Below are 18,600 nucleotides of genomic sequence, written 5' to 3'. Positions count from 1 at the left end.
ATGACTGCAGGGCACTGTCGATGTTCATGTTAATTTTCCAAGCCGGGAAACAGCATGGCTATTGTTAGCACTCTGGAGAGTAGCAGTGAGCAGCATTGCAAACAAGGCAGGCTCAGTAAAGGGGCAGCCCTGGGCAGGAGAGAGGGTCGGGGAAGCAGATGTGGGTGATACCGCTCCTGGTCTAGTTGGAGGATCTTGCTTCAAGGGACGAGTTCTACACGTGAATATGAGAAGAGCCATGCGTGCAAGGTATGATACCGTGTTGGACTTCCTGTGTTTTAATAGGCTCTGATTCAAATAACCAGGTATAAGGAACATTCCAGCACGTGCGGTTTGCCAGTCTGAACTGAAAGTTAACTAGACTTCTGTAACCTAAGAGATCTACTCAGAAATGTAACAAAGGAGTTTGGAAGGACATTGTTGTGATTGCGACATTTTATTACATCCAATTTAACTGACTTTTGCATCCAAGACGAGAATAACTTTTTAAATACTTAGAGAAGCTATGCGTTTAGTGTTTTTTTTAATTGAGTATATTTCTTTTTAAATAAAGTAAACAAAAGAGTCCTGTCATCTCCCTGCCTCCTGTACTGCCTTAGACCCACACTGTGTTTTGCCCCCTGTGGCCCTAGCTTCCTAGCTCCTGGTTTTACTGCCTAGAAAAATGAGTAATGAAGGTGTGGCCAGAGAATGCTCTCCTTCAAGCTTTGTTGCCCACCTCTGACCTGGCGTCTGTGCCTGTTGGTGGCTGGGTAGTAAGACAGATGGATGGGGACACACATAATGGCTATTGCTTGTTTGCTGTCTCCAGTGTGCCATCAAGTGCACACCGTATCTCAGTAAGAAAAGCACATCTTCTTCTTAAAGAAGAGAACAAGGATTCAAGCATGTGTGCAATGCTATCTTAGCCACTGAAAACAACCCAGGAGAGGCAGGGTCAGTAGCAGAGGTGAATGGCGCTGGAGAATACCTTCCTTCTCTGTTGTAATAGGCAGGAAGGGAGACCTCAAATGCCAAGGCCTCCCTGACAAAGATCAGAGCAGGAAGCTGAGTGTGGTCTCTGTTGGTCTTATCTACCTTCTGTGTCTCCATCTTGACCAGTGGTGACAAGAACATCCAGTGCACGTCCCACAAACAAGGAGAATGGTGACAGAGCTGTTGTTGACCCTTGGTTGAAATGGTCAGGAGCTGATGTTTAACTAAGCATGTCAGCTCCTGACTGTAGGAGTCTGTATGAGATGGAGGCCAAGAGACCTTCCATAGCCAGTGGGGGAGAAGCAGACGAGGAACTGGCTCCCTCCTAAGTCCACTGTATTTCCCCACTGGCCACTTTCATTTCAAATCCTTTCTTAGAGCCCCAGCCACCCCAGGTATTCTCTCTCCCTTCATCCCAGGGATGTAGGCTAAACACCCATACACATGAAATGAAATGGAACCTCTAGAACCTTTAGAGTTTATATTTAAAATATAAAATACAAATTGAGAGGATACCCAGGTAGCACACTGAGTTCTGTAAGGCTAACCTAGTAGGGATAGATTTTTGCTTGTTGCTGTGGGGTTTTCCCCAAATCTATATAACGTGCAGGGTTCCTCGGTGGACTCTGGAAAGCCACAAGGCCTATAAACAGGTCCTAAACCCAGAGACTCCAAAATAGTTCTCGAGATGGGAATCAGAGGCTGGAGGAAGAGAAAGGAGTCGCAGGCTTCCGGCAAGCGAAGCGTCCAGACTAGGAGGTTGCTAATCATCCAAGTTACTGTTCAACAGGAGCAGAAAATCGAGAGTGGAGGGACCAGGGAAGAGATAAAGGTGGTCTTGCTCATCAAGCTGAGGGGACAGCGAATAAATGCAGCTTCACATCTCAGGTCGAGACCTAGAGGATTTTCTCCTTAGAAAAGTAGATCAGCAAGACTATACATGGACTGACCCTGGACTCTGACCTCATAGGTAGCAATGAATATCCTAGTAAGAGCACCAGTGGAAGGGGAAGCCTTGGGTCCTGCTAAGACTGAACCCCCAGTGAACTAGATTGTTGGGGGGAGGGCGGCAATGGGGGGAGGATGGGGAGGGGAACACCCATAAAGAAGGGGAGGGGGGAGGGGAATGTTTGCCCGGAAACTGGGAAAGGGAATAACACTCGAAATGTAAATAAGAAATACTCAAGTTAATTAAAAAAAAAGAAAAAAGAAAAAAAGAAAAGTAGATCAGCTTTCTAGGCTAGCCGGCCAGAATAGTTACCTCACAGTGATTTGGAAATAAACATTCTAGTGATCGTGAGAAAAATTAGTAGAAAAGACAGAGTTTTCAAATGAAACTTGAATTAGGCACCATTGATAAGTGGGAACCACCTGTTAATTAGACTTAGAGGAAAGGCAGCCACACTTTGGTATCTGATCACAGATGGATATTTGTTAGAAATAGAACTCACCTGTGGGGAGATAGCTCAGTGTATAGGGGACCTGGCATATCATGACCCTAGTGCTGGAGCAGTACTGATGAGTCAATCCCTGAGCTCATCGGCTGGCCAGTCCAGGTAAATTGATGAGCTGCTGACCAGATTCAGTGGGAACTCTTGTCTCAGAAAGCGAGATGGAGAGTGAAGACACTAGACATCACACAAGTGCTCACACATCCACACTTGCATTCATCCACCACGGAAACGCCTGCAGCATGCACACAAAAGATAATAAGATAATTTGTACTCTTAAAGAGTAAAAGGAAGAGAAGGAAGGAAGACAGGCAGACAGACAGACAGGGCCATAGAGTTGGCTCAGTGGGTAAAGCAGTTGGCCTGAGTTTGGATCTCAAGAGCACGAAGCCAGAGGAAGTAGGTGGTCCTTTGTAACCTGAGTGCTCCCACGTCGAGATTAGAGGCAGAGGGAGGAGAATCCCGATTCTCACAAACCAGCTAGTCCAGACTACACACTGTGAACAGCAAGACGTCCTGTTCAAACACAGTGGAGAGCAAGGAGCAGCCCTCGGGGCTGTCCTCCATGTGTGTGCTGTGGCATATGTGTGCCTACACTGACATGAACACGCCTTTGCATGTGTTTATTATTACATACACACCAGGTGCATGCAGACTAAAATGTAGAAATGATGCTTCTAAAGAGTATCAAACAGTGTTTTAGAATGTCCTCCCAGAATACGCTTGTTTTTAACAAGAGAATTATGAAATGACGTTTTCTTCTAAGTGTTGTATCGAGCGCTGTGACTTTGAATGACTTACTGATAACACTTTGATCACCTTATTAAGTTCATATCTGTCGGGAAGGATTGTTACACCGAGGAGTCCTGGATCAGATCCTAGTGGCACTGCTGTTCATTCCCTGCTCTGGGGAATTGCATCATGGTTACAAATGATGTTACCATTAAGGGAGGAAGTGAGGGGAGTTAGCTCAAAAAGTTTCAAAATTAGATAGCATAGTGCTTGTGATGACCACTAGTTTAAACCTAGAAACCATTGCAAGGACTTTATATGGTGCCTAATGATTGGAATCTGTGGAAATGGGGTCAGACAGCTCTGAAAGGGTGATCCAAAGACATTCACACTGTGCATGACTTTATAGGAAAGGGGTGCCGAGGTTAAAGGGAATTCTACAAGTTACCTGAAATAAAGGCGGTCAGTGCAGAAACGCTCTCCTGACTGGGAGCTGTGGATCACCAAGCTCGTGTGACTGGTTGCTAGAACCATTCCCAGGTGTTAAGCCAGGGTCCTGTGTGGCAGCCGCTCAGCCATGAGCTCTGTGAAGATGTTTGTGGCTAGGCATGCCTTGGTGCCCAGGTCGAAAGTCAGCACCTTTGTGTCATTTTCTTTTCGAAGGTTTTGCTAATTATTTTTTTACGTGTATGAGTATTTTGCCTGCATGTGTGTCTGTGCACCAAGTGCATGTCCTATGCCTAGAGTCCAGGAGCAGGCATAGAGACAGTTGTGAGCCGCCATGTTGGTGCTGGGAGTCAAACCAAGGTGCTCTGCGAGAACAGTAGTGCTTTCCACAGCTGGGCCATCTGTCTAGGCCCCCATATCACTTCCTTATGTCCACATTAAGAGTTCACTTTCGGGGTTGGGGATTTAGCTCAGTGGTAGAGCGCTTGCCTAGCAAGCGCAAGGCCCTGGGTTCGGTCCCCAGCCCCGAAAGAAAGAAAAAGAAAAAAAGAAAAAGAAAAAAAGAAAAAGAAAAAAAGAGTTCACTTTCCCAGGCACAGAGGCCCCCGTTCTGGTCCTCTGATGCCCTTCCCTGCACTTCAGTTTGAAATGTTCCCAAACCACTTTCTTTTAGCCAGACATTTCCTCTCCTCTTCACATTTACTTTGTGCCCAATATATGCTCACCTCTCCCTCTCCCTCTCCCTCTCCCTCTCCCTCTCCCTCTCCCTCTCCCTCTCCCTCTCCCTCTCCCTCTCCCTCTCTCACATCCATAGTACAGTGAGGGGACCCACTGTCCCTACTTGATGTGTGTGTGTACAGGAGAAAGACCCATGTACAACGCCGCACATGGCTAGAAAACAGCTGGGCTGGAATCTGCACTTGGCCATTTTTGTTTTTTGTTTTTTGTTTGTTTCAGTTTAGTGCTCCAGCTGCTTAGTTTTAAAACACACACAGCGAAACAGGGACATAATAGTAAGGCATAGAGTTGATATACTCTAAAACATTTGAAAATACAGTAAAATCAACACTTGCTGTCACTTTTAAGAGAGCTTCGATGTCCCTGAATGCCTTTTGTCACGTGCGTGTGTATGGTCTAGCTAGTGTGTTACTCTAAGAATTAGGTAGATGGAAAGTTGGTAGAATGCATACATTAGCACTTAGAGACTTGATAACCGTCACAATTTTAGGAATCAGTCACTGCGGATTCATGCATAGGCTCAGACATATTCATCTCGATCTTTCTGTTTTCTTGGGGCAAAAATACCCTAATCACTTAGAAGGTGAGAAAAGTAAAAGAGATTTCCCATCTATTTATACGCAGAGCAGAGCGCGGGACAGTCCCGGCCACTGCAGAACCCGTATGTTGCTATAGTTACGGCTTTTTCTCCCTGGGTGTTGAGTTAAATTTTTAAAGAGAAGCGACTTGTGGCTTTGCTTTGTTTTTTGTTGTTTTTGTGTGTTTTTAGTTTGTGGAGAGGGTGGGGTATCGTAGCACACACTTGCTTAAGAAGTAACAGAGGTCCTGGCTCTTTTAGTTTGATCCTTCCGTCCCCTCCTCCTTTCTCTCTTTTTCTTATCATAGTCCTGACTGTGCCTCATACTCATAATCCTCCTGCCTCAGCCTCCGTGGCTGTCCTGGCATTCACCAGGCTGGCCTCGAACTCACAGAGACTTGCTGAATGTTGGGATTAACATGCAACCCCACTCCTGGTCTGCAGTTTTGTTGTTGTTTCTTAACACCTACAAATGTTTTTAAGGTTGTTTCTTGGCCTTAACATTAAAAGAGTATCACCTGAGCCTTTCTTGTATTTTCTAAGTACAAACCTGGAAGTGGCTTTTTGTCTATCTGTTCTCAGTTTGCTTTCCCATGTGCAGAGATCTCAGAAGAAAAAGATGTGCCATCCTTTGTCTACCACTGAGCTGTCTAACTGTGTGTTCAGGCCGCTTCAGATTGTATGGGCAGCTAAGTCAAAGAACTAAGTGACTTAACAACGTAGAAAAGGAAATAGCAACGTTGAGTAGTTAAGGGTTGAAGTTTAGTTCAGAGAAAACACAGGCGATTGCGTAAGACTCAGCTCTGAAGTTTGCACTTGCTTGACAAAGAAATGAGGCCTACAGAGCTAATTAGATACATCTCACTAGCACAAAAGGGCGGAGGGACTGTGGGTGCAGTCAGGTGCAAGAAATCTTAAGTTGGGAGTCAGTCCTTAAGGAATTAGAACTTGGTTTCCTATAGATGCTAAAATGGTGACAGTTCACTTTGTGAGGTCCTTTAAATCAGGAGCCAAGTCTGTTGTCAGTCTTCCCCCTCATTTACCCTGTGTGAAATAAAATGGAAAAGGGAGGCAAAGAAGGAGGGGGGAGAGGGAGGGGCAGGGAGAGGGGAAAGGGGGGGGGCAGGCAAGTATTGGTCCTAAGCCAGTGCTCCCAGACCCAGGCTGGTCACCGTCTGCCACCCTCACACACAGGGATTGTCCCTGCCTGCTAGATTTACTTCCTCTCTTCTAAAAGTTAAGGTTTCCTGTTTCAGAGGGGAACACAGTTCTAAAAAGCAGTAAGTTATCTTTAGTTTTCTTTTAAGTTTGGCCGACGTTCCCACAAGTTACTTCTTGGGGGTTTCCAGCTTTGGGGACAGAGGCAGTAATTGCCCATTTGATTACAACACCACCGAAGTGCAGGGAAGAGCTCAGTCTTTCCTTCAGGCTGTGCAATGGTTCACTTATTTAATAGTGCCTTAAAGAAGACAGGGTGCTGGCTGAAAGGGAAAGCTTCTTTCTTTGCCTGGTCAGCTCTTATCTAGAAGGTACCTAGGATAAATTAGGTCCTGCCTCCCCCTGGCTTTGTCCTCGGTCCCTGTCGTTTTCAGACATCTTACAGCTGAACACAAGTTGCCATTTCTTGTTTTCCACCCCATTTTGTACTCTATGGAGAAAGAAATGGTTTTTCAGATAAAAATGGTAAAAGTGGAACCCGATACTGTCATTCACTCCTTCAATCCTAGCACTCTCTGAACTTGAGGCTAGCCTGGTCTAAAGAGTAAGTTCCAGGACAGCCAGGGCTATACAGAAAAACGATGTCTTAAAAACGAACAAACAAAAAGCAAGAAAAAGGCTGAACTGAAGAAGACAACAGAAGAGACTGTGGGGATCAAAGAGGAAGGAACCGGCTTGCTTCAGTCTGTGGCCCTGATAGCGCAGGCTTGTGGGGAACCTGCCTCCACATTCTTCCAGTTCGTCCTTCCTTGAGGCATGCGTGGTTATAACTCACCTCTTTCCACGAGATATGGAAGTCTTCATGTGCACAGCGAACCCCGTTGTACATCCATCCACATTTTCCTGTGAGAGACCCACTGGAAGAGCGGTTCAGAATTTCTCTGTGAACTAAGGACTTTCCAGCTCTTCATGGTATGCATATTGTAACTTACAGCCACATGCGGTGGATGGACAAGGGCTTACGGACCTGAGGCTTACCTGGAAGATAGTGTCTAGCAGGGAAGCCTGGACTTCCTGTGGTAGGCCACGCCCAGATGGCATTCCAAAAACCGCATAAACGACCCAGGAAGCCCTGGCAGGAACAGGCCTCGGCATCTGACACCTCCTGCACTCCACTCACTGCCTGGCCTGCCCACAGCACTGAATAAAAGAACCATAGTATCCTAGGCACGGTGAAGCAGGAGGAGTTTCAAACAAACAAACAACAAACCCCAAACAGAAAAGAAGCTAGAAAGGAATCTCAGGTGGGGAAGGGCTTGCCTTGCATAAAGGAATCCCTGGGTTTGATCCACAGGACTGCATAAAGCAGGCTCTGTGGCACATGCCTGCAATCCCAACACTGGAGAGGCAGAGGCTGTGGCAGGGGCAGGGGCAGGGGCAGGGGCAGCGGCAGGGCAGAGATGCAGAGGAGGTGAGAATGAGAAATTCAAGCACATCCTGAGCTATAAGACAAATTGGAAGTCAGCTTGGGCTACAAGAGACTCTCAAAAAAACAAAAACAAAGCAAACAAACAACAACAAAAACATTAGCTACCTGGGTATTTTGAAACTTTCTGAGTCAGGTGGTAGCTCACGCCTACAATCCCAGTACTTGAGTTTAGCTGGAGACTGCCCCAAGAGGCCAACCTGATCTACATAGCAAATTTCACACCAGCCAGGACTACAGAGACCCTATCTCAACAAACCAAAGGAAAAAAATCTGTCCCGGAGCCACATTTGAAGGAGGAGGAAAAGGAAGAGGAGAAAGAGGAGGAAAGAAGTGAAATTAGTATTACTAATTTTCTTATTTAAACCATTGAATCTAAAGGGCACATACGTTCTTACTGTGTTTGAAATCCTTCAAGATTTTATACTGACAGCTCTTAGCATTTGCATACCAAACTTTCTTTTCTTCTTCTTCTTTTTTTTTTTTTTTTTTTTCCGGAGCTGGGGACCGAACCCAGGGCCTTGCGCTTGCTAGGCAAGCACTCTACCACTGAGCTAAATCCCCAATTCCCATACCAAACTTTCATCACAGATAATTGATCTATATTTAGACTTCATGAAATGTCAAGTTCAAAAATAGATGCAGATACTTCTGTTGTTCCAAGCCTCGAGAGGTTCCCAGTAAACCAATCACAGCACTAAAAATTAAATAAAACTAAAGGTCCTGAAACCTTTCAATTTCCTCTTCACCAGGTCCCATCAGAGTCCTCTCAGTAGGTGTGTGGTGACTGGGAGCTGGAGAGGTAGTTACAGATCTCCTCTGGATGGAAGTAATTTTCCTCCATGAAACCTCAGCTCCCTCTCTCCCTCCCTCCCTCCCGCCCTCCCTCCATTTGCTTAGATCAGGCCCTTTGGGAAACCTCACTTGACCCACTCTATTTAATACAAAATGCCCTCAGTCCCTACACTGCATACTTCTAATCCTGCTCATTCCACAGTGCTTTTTCTTTATCTCCCCGCTAACTCACTATCTGATTGACTGCTTCCCCTTAGCTCCCTGGAGCAATATATGTTTCATTTACTGCTACCTCAGCATTCGTGGCTCAGGAATTGGGGATCTGGCTTACTGGTGGAGTGTTTGCTGGCCTTGGGTATGTTCTCCAGCACTAAAACACTGTGGGTCAGGCGTACTGGATTAGCCATTATAAAGGCTTGTTAGGGTGTTAGTACGTACATGCTGCACTTGATAAAACCCAGAAAGATCTAAAAACATGGCTGACTGAAATTCTCTCACGTGCAGCTCAAATGTATTCTTTGTAGCTGGTGCTGGTTAAGCGGCAAGCAGTGGGCAAAGAAGTTGGAGAAATTATGATTTAGTTAGGAAGACAAGACTCGAAACTTAGAGTAAGGATGTGAAAAAGCTGAATTCAGTTTCAAAAACTAGAAACTGGACTTAAAATTTGTGCCACAGGTGTTCTGTTGAGTGGGGATTTCTCACTGAGGATTTCAGTTACATGCTTCTGTGTTGGCAACTGTTTGCCATAGAGACATGGAGAGAAGAAATAGGAAAGTAATGTACTATAGAACTCGTGCTTAAAAGTGTCTTTGAAACAAGCGACGTTAAGAAAGAAAATAAGTTCCACACATAAGATTGACTTAAATTTTGTAGTGATTCATGTATTGTCCAAGTTTTTGCTGGGCCTGGTGCATACACCTTTAATCCCAACACAAGGCAGGCAAATCTCTGAGTTTGAGGCCAGCCTGGTCTACAGAGTGAGGGGATTTCTGAGTTCGAGGTCAGCCTGATCTACAGAGTGGGTTCCAGGACAGCCAAGGCTATCTTTGAAAAACACTAAAAAAAAAAAATTCTTTTATTGAAAATTATTTTGGAACTGGAATTATGTAGAAGGCTTTTAAAATTATTATTATTATTATTATTATTATTATTATTATTATTAGTAGTAGTAGTAGTAGTAGTAATAGTAGTAGTAGTAGTAGTAGTAGTAGTTGTGTGTGTGTGTCTTCTCGAGAATTAGCACCATGGCTCTGTGGAGGTCAGAGGACACCCTGCAGGAATTGGCTTCCTCATCATGTGAGTCCTTGAAATTAAACTCAAGTTATCAGGCTTAGCAGTGAGCACTCTAACTACTCAGTCGTCTGGCCAGTTGAGACTGTATACAAAATTTTAACCATGTTCACATTTCAGTACATTAACAAAGCACCCATATCTTAGATATAATAAGGTAGCATCATTACAGTATACACGGTGTTTATACAGTATACAGTATACACCGGGAGTGATAGTAAAATATTTTGAATGGATACTCTTTCTCTGCCTTGGTGAAAGTCAGCTCTGTTTATAACTATAGCTACATTAAGCTTGAAGAGTAAATTGCTAGTGGTTTAGACAGGGGAGAAAAGGTAGAAAATACCAGAACAAGGAAGTTCACCAGAGAGAGGAAGAGGGAATAGCTTGTCCAGCGTGGTGCTAAGAATAAGGAGAAGGCTCTAGGTAAGAGAAAAGGGCCTCCTTTCTCTAGATCAGAGAGAGTTGTTGGAATTGTGAGAAGCCGCCTGGTAACCTCAGGAATTCCTTGGCACCTGGAAGTTTTTGTTTTACTTTTGTTTTTTCTTTTGCCTTTGTTTTTGAGGAGAAAGCTAAACAATCCTCAAGGTCTCTTAGGGGGAGAAACGATGCTTCTAACACGGGAAATCAGCAGAAGCCAAGGGAGGACAAAGGTTCGCTCCAGCTTTTTTCCTTTTATTGAAAATGAGTTTTTAAAACACAACATATTCTGATTACGGGTTCCCATCCATGTTCCTCCCAGTTCCTCCCCACCTCTGCTCCCAACCGGATCCACACCTTTTTTTTGTCTCTCCTTAGAAAAACAGGAATCTAAAGAATAATGATAAAATAAATCAAAGCCAAACAAGTCGGAATGTAGCAAAACTACCAAACAAGAAAAGGGGCCAAAGAAAAACCGCAAGAAGTGCGCAGGCGCAGAGACGCAGACGCTCGCTCCCATAGGGAATCCCAAACTGGAAGCCCTTACTCTCAGGTTACCTAACTTCTGTGGTTCTCTGGACCGTGGCTTCTCAGCGACCTAACAGCTAACACCCATCTAAGTGAATATGTGCTGTGACTGTCTTTCTGGGTCTACGTTACATCACTCACATTTTTTTTTTCTAATTTCATTCGTTTACCTGAAATTTTCATTTTTTTATGACTGAGCAATATTGTATTGTCTAAATGTACCATGTTTTTCTTTATCCATTCATCCACCAATGGACATAGAGGTTGTCTTCAGTTCCCACAGGTGTGTGGATGTATTTCTGCCTCTTCAGTTCTGTTCCATTGATCTACATATCTGTTTTGTGCCAGTAAAATAAAAATAAATTTTAAAACATGCCGTGACTATGACTATGGCTCCGTTGTACAGTTTGAAATGGAGATGATGGCCCTGGGTTCGGTCCCCAGCTCCGAAAAAAAGAAAAGAAAAAAAAAAAAAGAAATGGAGATGATGATGCATCCAGCCGCTCTTTTATCATTTAGGATCGTTTAGCTCTTCTCGCTGTGTGTGTGTGTGTGTGTGTGTGTGTGTGTGTGTGTGTGTGTGTGTGTGTACCTGTGACTGCACGCTTTCATATGAAGCTGAAAATTGTTTTTAGAAATGTAAGAATCATGTTGGAATTCTGACGGAGATTGCATTTAATCCGTAGATTGCTTTTTGGTGGGATGGCCATTTTTACAATATTAATCCTACCAATTTGTAAGCATGGCAGATCTTGCCATCCTCAGAGATCTTCAATTTCTCTTCTCAGCATCTTAGAGTTTTTTTTTTTATCATACACATCTGTCACTTGCTGAGTTACCTACCCCAAGATATATTGCTGAGGCCATCATGAAAGATGACGTCTCTCTAATTTCTTTCTCAGTCTGTTTGCCACTTGTGTGTGGGAAGGCTACTGAGTTTTGTGAGTTAATTTTGTATCTAGCCACTTTAGTAAAAGTGTTTATCAGCTGTAGGAATTTCCTGGTAGAATCTTTAGGGCCATGTATGTATACTATCATATCATCTGCAAATAAAGACACTTTGAGATTAGAGACTCCTTCGAGAAGTGAGATGTTGTTCTAGAAGGTCTGCCGATAAGTTGCTACTTGGAATTTTGCCCTCGCAGCTTTTAATATTCTTTCTTTGTTCTGTAAGTTTAGTGTTTTGATTGTTATGTGCTGAGGGGACTTTATTTTCTGGCCTAGTCTATTTGGTGCTCTCTAAGCTTCTTGTACCTTGATAGAACTCTCTTATTTAGGTCGGGGAAATTTTCTTCTATTATTTTGTTGAAAATATATTCTTATGCCTCTGACCTGGGTTTCTTCTCATTCATTTATTTCTAGTATCTTTGGATTTGGTCTCTTCATACTTTCCCTGATTTCCTAGATGTTTTGTGCCAGCAGTTTTAAATTTTTTAACACTTTCTTTGACTGAAGTATCCTTTTCTTCTGTCTTGTCTTCAATGCCCAAGGTTCTTTCTTCTATCTCTTGTATTCCATTGGTGAAGCTTGCCTCTGAGTTTTCTGTTTGAGTTCCTGAGTGTTTCATTTCTAGTTTCCCAGTTTGAGTTTTCTTTATCAATTCTATTTCTGCTTTCAGGTCTTGAACTGTTTTCTTCATTTTGTGACATTGTTTGTGTTTTCATAGGTTTCTTTAAGGGACTTATTCATTTCCTCATTGAGGACCTCTAACATTCATGAAGGTTATTTTGAAGTCCTTGTCTGGTACTCCGACTACATAACATTTCTCAGGCCCTGCTCTTGTAGGGTTGCTGGGCTTTAGTGGAGACATGCTGTCCTGGGTGGTGGTGTGTCTTTATCTGGGAGTTTAACTAGGCATCTCAGTCTGCAATGATATTCTAGGTGCTGATATCTGGTCTTGTCTTTGTTGAGTGGGTGCTCTGTCCTTGGTTTCTGTTGCCCCCTCTGGGTCTTAGGAGAGAGCGGTGGCTGTGTGCTGCCTGGAAGTCACTGCAAGTGTGGTCATTGGAGGTTCTAGTTAGAATGTGTTTCTTGGTCCTGGGAACCTACACTCGTTCCCTTTCAACTTTATTATCGGTTGGCTGGCTGTCCCATAACCTCTACACGAGTGTCCTTCTCTTCCTGGCTGTCTTCTCATAGAAGACTGGAAGCTAGCTCCCCACCACCTTACCCCCCACCCCCACCTTTGTCACCTTTCCTAGGTTCACTCAAACAGAGAACCCACCAACTATGCCGGGCAGGGAAGCAGGCTGGCAATCTTCCCTCTCTCTGCAGTCTGGCAATCTCTGTAACAGATTGTTACAGCCCCTCCTTGAGTAAGACTTTCCAGTTTATTTCAACCAAGAGCAGCCTATGAAATGGAGAGAGCATGTTCTTTTGCTGCCCCCTGGTGGTCACTGGCATATGTACATGCCACAGCATACCCACGTTTGTGCTTTCACACACTAATAGGAAATAAAGTAAATACAAGTTATCTTTATTTTTGTTTTTTAAACAGCTCCCTTTGAGACAGTATTCACACACTACAACATTTTTCCAATTAAAACGTATAGTTCTTATCTGGGAATAGTGGCATATGTCTGAAAACCCAGCCTGTAAACCTAGCATTTGGGATGGAGGCAGCTTGAATTCCCAGTGCATGTGAGACCATCTTTAGAGCTTCTGACACACAGCACACATGCAATTTCAGAGCATTAGGAATGCTAGGAAGTCAGTCACCAAAGACAGCTCTGATTCTATGATGATAGTTAAGCGACACAGAGAAAGGCAAAGCTGTGGGGACTGTAGGTTAGTGAGTGACAGGGTCTCTGGTGAAGGGAGGAGGTGGGTGCAGAATTCCCAGGAAAACGTCCTTGATGCCTCGTCCATGGCCCTGGAAAGGAGCCACACTCATCAGCAGTCTTCCACAGTCCCTCTTACACCTTTGAAGACACCATCCTTATGCTCTGTTCCTGCAGATACGTCATGCGATGTAAATACATCATTACTTCTTATTTTTAACAATTGAATAATACTCTCTGTTTATCCACTTATTAGAGGATGGACATTGGAACCAAAATATAGAATTATAAGTGTTATTATAAATAGCTTTGCTTTTATAAGAAGGGGGAATGAGGGTAAATATAAACAAGGTACATTATCTGCACTTGTGAAAGTGTCATGATGAAGCCAGTTATTTTGTATATGGCTACTGAAATATTGTGAACTTTAAAAGCCTATGTAACTTTTACCACCCCCCAGGCACCCAAATTTAGACTAAAACCCACCATGAAAAGCCTGGATGGTTTTGTATGTGTGTGTGTGTGTGTGTGTGTGTGAGAGAGAGAGAGAGAGAGAGAGAGAGAGAGAGAGAGAGAGAGCAATTCTTCAAATAAATTAAAATGAATGTTATGGTTTATATAAATACTTTATGCATTCTGGGAAGGCTTTATCTTAGACATCGAATAAAGTATATTGCTTATTACAACTAGGTTAAGTATACATGAAGTCAATGAGTGGCCTTCTGCTGAAGCTTTCCTGCTGATCTCTGACAGAGACTCTAACTCTGTACCACAAAGTGTGTAAGTGCATTGTTGGTTCTTCTTTTGAAATCAAGACCTTAGTCTGTATAGAATAGTACAGGATGAATCGTTCCGCTCTAATAAAGCGGGAGCTATTTTAACATTAAACTTACAGAACACATAGAAATCAAATGTGAAGGAGTGGGTTTGGTTAAAGAGTTGGCTCATGAGGTCTCCCTGCAAGCCACAACAGAAAGCAGGCACAGGTTTGAGAAGGCTCTTCCTCAGGACCTCAGTCAGCAGCTGCCCAGCTGTGGAATCTGGGCCCCCTTGCTCTCTGCTCCTGCTGCCTTTGCTAAATCTGCTCCTGGGGCGAGCCTCCTCAGTCTCTGGAAGTAAATGCATGTTTTAATCAGAATATCAATCACACCAATAAACAGAAGAGCCACAGACATCACCTTGATGCCACGGATGAGAATGGCAGTTTGTATGTGGTCACAGGTAACAAATCAGGTATAAGAAACTAAGGTAGCAGGCATACAACATTTGAATCAATGCACACGGGAAAAAGCAAACGCCAGATAAATGAATCATGACGTGCAAACTCAGTGTCATTATACGCTCTTCAGTTTCCCCTTACGTGGGACAGAATTGATTAGAATACCTATGACAGTAATTTAAAGACCTATAAGTAATTTAAAGACCAGTTTCTGTTTTTTGTTTTTGTAATTTTATGTGTATAAATGTCTGTGCACTATATGCCTGCAGTGCCCGTGGAGGCCAAAAGAGGGCACCAGATTCTTCGGGACTTCTGTAACAAATGGGTCCAGAGGGTTAGAGTCTATGACAGGGATCATGGCAGCAGGCAGCTAGGCATGGTGCTGGAACAGTAGCTGAGAGCTCACATCTGATCCACAAGCTTGAAGCAGACAGAGAGACTAGGCCTGGTGTGTGGGCTTTTGAAATCTCAAAGCCCATCCCCAGTGGCACATCCCGTCCAATGAGGCTACACCTCCTAGTCTTTCCAGTTCCACCAATTTGGGATTAAACATTCAAATATAGGAGCCTATTGGAGCTATTCTCATTCAAACCACTATCAGATGCCATTTGGGTTCTGGGAACCAAACCCGTTTCCTCTGGAAGAGCAGTCAGTATTCTCAATTGGCGAGGCATAGCTCAGGCCCCAAAGACAAATTTCTTGTTTAAAAGAAAGATGAGAGGGTAGGAGATGCAAAGCACTTGCTGTGTGAGCATGAAGTTCTGAGTTCAGATCCCCAGCCCACACAGAAATCAGGAGTGCTGATGTGCACCTATAAATCCCAGTGTGGGGGAGGCAGGGACAGGCAGAGACAGGAGGGTCCTTGGAGCCACCAGCCTAGCAAAGTCGTTTTAGGTTCATCGAGGAACCCTGTCTCAGAAAATGAAAAAAACACTGTGACCAAAAGCAACCTGGGGAGGAAGGAGTGTATTTCATCCTGTCCTTGTCCTGATGTCACTAAGGGAGTTTAGAGCGAGAATTCAAGCAGGGCAGGAACCTGGAGGCAGGAACTGATGCAGAGGCCAGGAAGGAGTGGTGCTTACCAGTTTGTTCCTCCAGGCTCGCTCAGTCTGCTTTCTTATAGCACCCGGGACTAGAACAACCTACAGTGAGCCGGGTTGATCCCAGCCAATGAATGAAATGTACTAATGTACTAATGAAATGTTCTCAATTGGGGTTCTCTCTAGCCAAATGACTCTAGCTGGAGTCAAGGCGACAGAAAACTAGCCAGCACTGTGTCTTATCCCAAAGCGCTCTAGATGCCAGCCTTACCAGCTCCCTTCCTACCAGCGTTCCTGTTGGACTTCCGCGGTGTTTGTTTATTCTGAGCAGCTGTCACCTGGCTGTGTCCAGGCACACAGTGGTTCACTAGATTGTGAGTGCTCTTCAGTCAGTACTCTGCTCCTTGGTGTATCTCAAACGCCTGGCGCAGTACCTGAAATGCAGTCAGCTGGTTGAGTGGAGATCTCCATCCCTGTTTAACAAATGAAACCCCCTTGCCGTGGGTGTCCTCTCATAATGGACAGCCCAGCCTTCCCTCTGGCATGTGAGTGGCCAAGGCTCAATTGTTGGGAAGTGACCACTGCCTTCCCCACCCCACCCAAGGGAATTCAGGGCTGAGTTCAGATCCGAGCGTGCTCCGTGGCAGGGGCATTGCTGTGGATTCACAGACCTCTTGGAGATTTAAAGCGTTAACAGTGGATAGAGAGTGGGGACCGGATATAAATAGCAGGACAGGTCGGGTAATGGGCCAAGCTACCGCAAGGGGTGTTATAAAAAGAAAGGCATTCCCAGGCAGGCAGCTCTCACTGTCAACAACATCCTGTCCTGGAGGGAAGATCACCCCAGCTGAGAGTGGGAATCGGTTTGAGTCGGGGCATCATTTAAACGTCCTGCAAAGGCACAAACGCCAGGTAAACATTTTGATTTCTTTGTACCCAGACTACAGAAAGGAAGACCAGGGAAACCCTGGCCCACAGCTGGCTTGGCACATGCTGCCCATGTGTATTCCTTAGGTTTTAGGAGAAGGAGGTATGACACAGTGTAGCATCTTAAGATAACTACAGAGATTTTAATAGGGCTATAGAAAAGGACTGCTTTTGAAGAAAGACAGGAACCTGGTACCAGAATGGATTACAGAAAGACTGTCGTTCCTTCCCTCCCTCCCCTGTGCTGTTCAGTGCCTCTTTCAGAATCTAGACTGTGATGTTTGGTAACAGGAGAAAATAAAGGCTTCATCTGAGTTACAGCAATGTCAGCTTGGTTGGAGCGTACGTATGTGAGAGACCGGGGGTGTCACTTAATTGAGTTGGTTAATGACCCTGGAAGCTTCAGCCAGCGAGGATTCTTGCCCTCCCGTCTATCCCTTACGCTGCCACAAATACCGGAGCGGGGCCAGGAGAACGGTAGAATCTTGTTAGAATCACTGCCTTCGAAGGGCTCTGTTCCTAAGTCAGGACATTCCACACTGGCTTAGCCTCTGGCTTGTGTTGACTGTGATGAGCTGGAGGACGGAGGTCACCTCAGGCAATCGGCTTTGTGTGGATGCTGACCTCACGTCTCTGCTCCCACCCAAATGGGCAGGCTCTAACTTGCAAAGCGAACGGAAGAACCGAAGCTTCGCATGGGAAAGTTTCTAGACGGTTCTCAGAAACTGGGAATCAGTGTAAGAGCGTGTTGGTTTAGTTTGTGCTGTTTCCTGTGTGTGCTCAAGGGACATTTAAAGATGGGGAAAAATATCTCTGGGGGGAGAAATCTGTCTAGAGTTATATGGAGGTAGACAGATCAGATCTTGGAAGCACTAAAGTTCTCTGTAGTTTCACATTGTCATCTCTAGAACAAACCGTTAGACATCCAGATAAGACCGAATGCCTCTTACACAAATGTATGTACTTGATAATCACTTTGACCACCACAATAGCTGTCCACAATGAAAAAAATATAACACCACGATATCTTGCTCTGCTTCCCTAAACCCTTTTCCTTAAGTCTACTGAATTAAACTTTTTCCTTCTAATCTAGAAGAGAAAAATGAAGATGGGACATTTTGAATTGGTCACCACGCTGCTGGCAGCCATGGTTCTAATGGACGTCTTCCAGGTAATGTGGGAATGGGAAACTCGCGCTCACTGGGATGGGAGCCCTGTAACACCGCGTGAGGAATCTCTGTGGACCGAGAGGATCCAGGACCAGCAAAGTAACTTGTTGGAAGCAGCTTTTCCTCCGTTTTGCAGGTTACACATGGTAAGGGTAGAAAGTTAAAAAATTAAGATTGAGCCAAGAAGAGAGAAAAATTCAACCACAAACTCCCTCACTCAGAGGGAGAGACTCCTGGGGGATTGTGCAGATAGCCTACATGGTTAATAATAATTTAATTAAAAATATATCAATCCTGTGGATGGTATTTTAACCTTGCCTATAACTAAGACTGGCCAGCATTTCCATGTCAATAAATATTCTGGACATATCATGTGTTCTCCAAACAATGCCACAGTGTATGAGTCCAGGCTTGTTATTAAACTGTGTAACAACTATCCCCTTGTCTTTTTACTGACAGAGACTTTATCATTTTATTGTTGTTCAGTATTTAAAAGCTGTAACATATTTTATGTGTGGTATGAAGCTGGTATCTCAGTTGCCTTCTTTAAGCTACCTCAAACTGAAAACATTGTATCCATGTTTAGAGTTTGACCCACCTTCTGGACTCTAGAAATCACCATCGTGTACTCTGTTGCCTACACCTGGTGTTATTGGTGTTATTGGTTAAGACATATAGGTATATAGTTGAGACACCCTTAAAACAGTTCACAGCACACGCCTCATTGATGTCCAGCAGTGACTGGAGTCGCAAAGCATTTCACAGTGCTCTGAAGAGCCGCTTTGCATACTGGAGGTCAGCCCCAGTTCCCGGCCCAGTTCCCTCCCTCCACTTTCTGGCAACCATCGAGACGTGTGCACATTTCAGC

General features: G+C 44.4%; 1 protein-coding gene across 11 annotated transcripts in view; it reads left to right on the top strand.

Moving 5' to 3' along the window:
• The window catches only part of Art3 (ADP-ribosyltransferase 3), an 82,225-nt gene that overhangs the window by 37,712 nt on the left and 25,913 nt on the right, over window positions 1-18,600 (top strand). For 5 of the 11 annotated variants that reach the window (XM_006250728.4, XM_039091854.2, XM_063273058.1 and 2 more), the window contains exons 1-2: window positions 16,394-16,548; window positions 17,657-17,734. In XM_006250728.4, coding sequence (XP_006250790.2) covers window positions 17,666-17,734 — 69 coding nt within the window. In that variant the 5' untranslated portion in view covers window positions 16,394-16,548; window positions 17,657-17,665. Of the gene's footprint in view, window positions 1-125; window positions 250-16,247; window positions 16,549-17,235; window positions 17,301-17,656; window positions 17,735-18,600 lie in introns of those variants that run through there. The other 6 variants (XM_039091856.2, NM_001012034.1, XM_039091857.2 and 3 more) reach the window with 5 other exon arrangements.

The sequence above is a fragment of the Rattus norvegicus genome, chromosome 14 (assembly GCF_036323735.1).
Source record: "Rattus norvegicus strain BN/NHsdMcwi chromosome 14, GRCr8, whole genome shotgun sequence".
Taxonomy (NCBI): Eukaryota; Metazoa; Chordata; class Mammalia; order Rodentia; family Muridae; genus Rattus; species Rattus norvegicus.
Note: the sequence above shows the minus strand (reverse complement) of the source record. Positions and strands in the feature narration are given on the sequence as shown.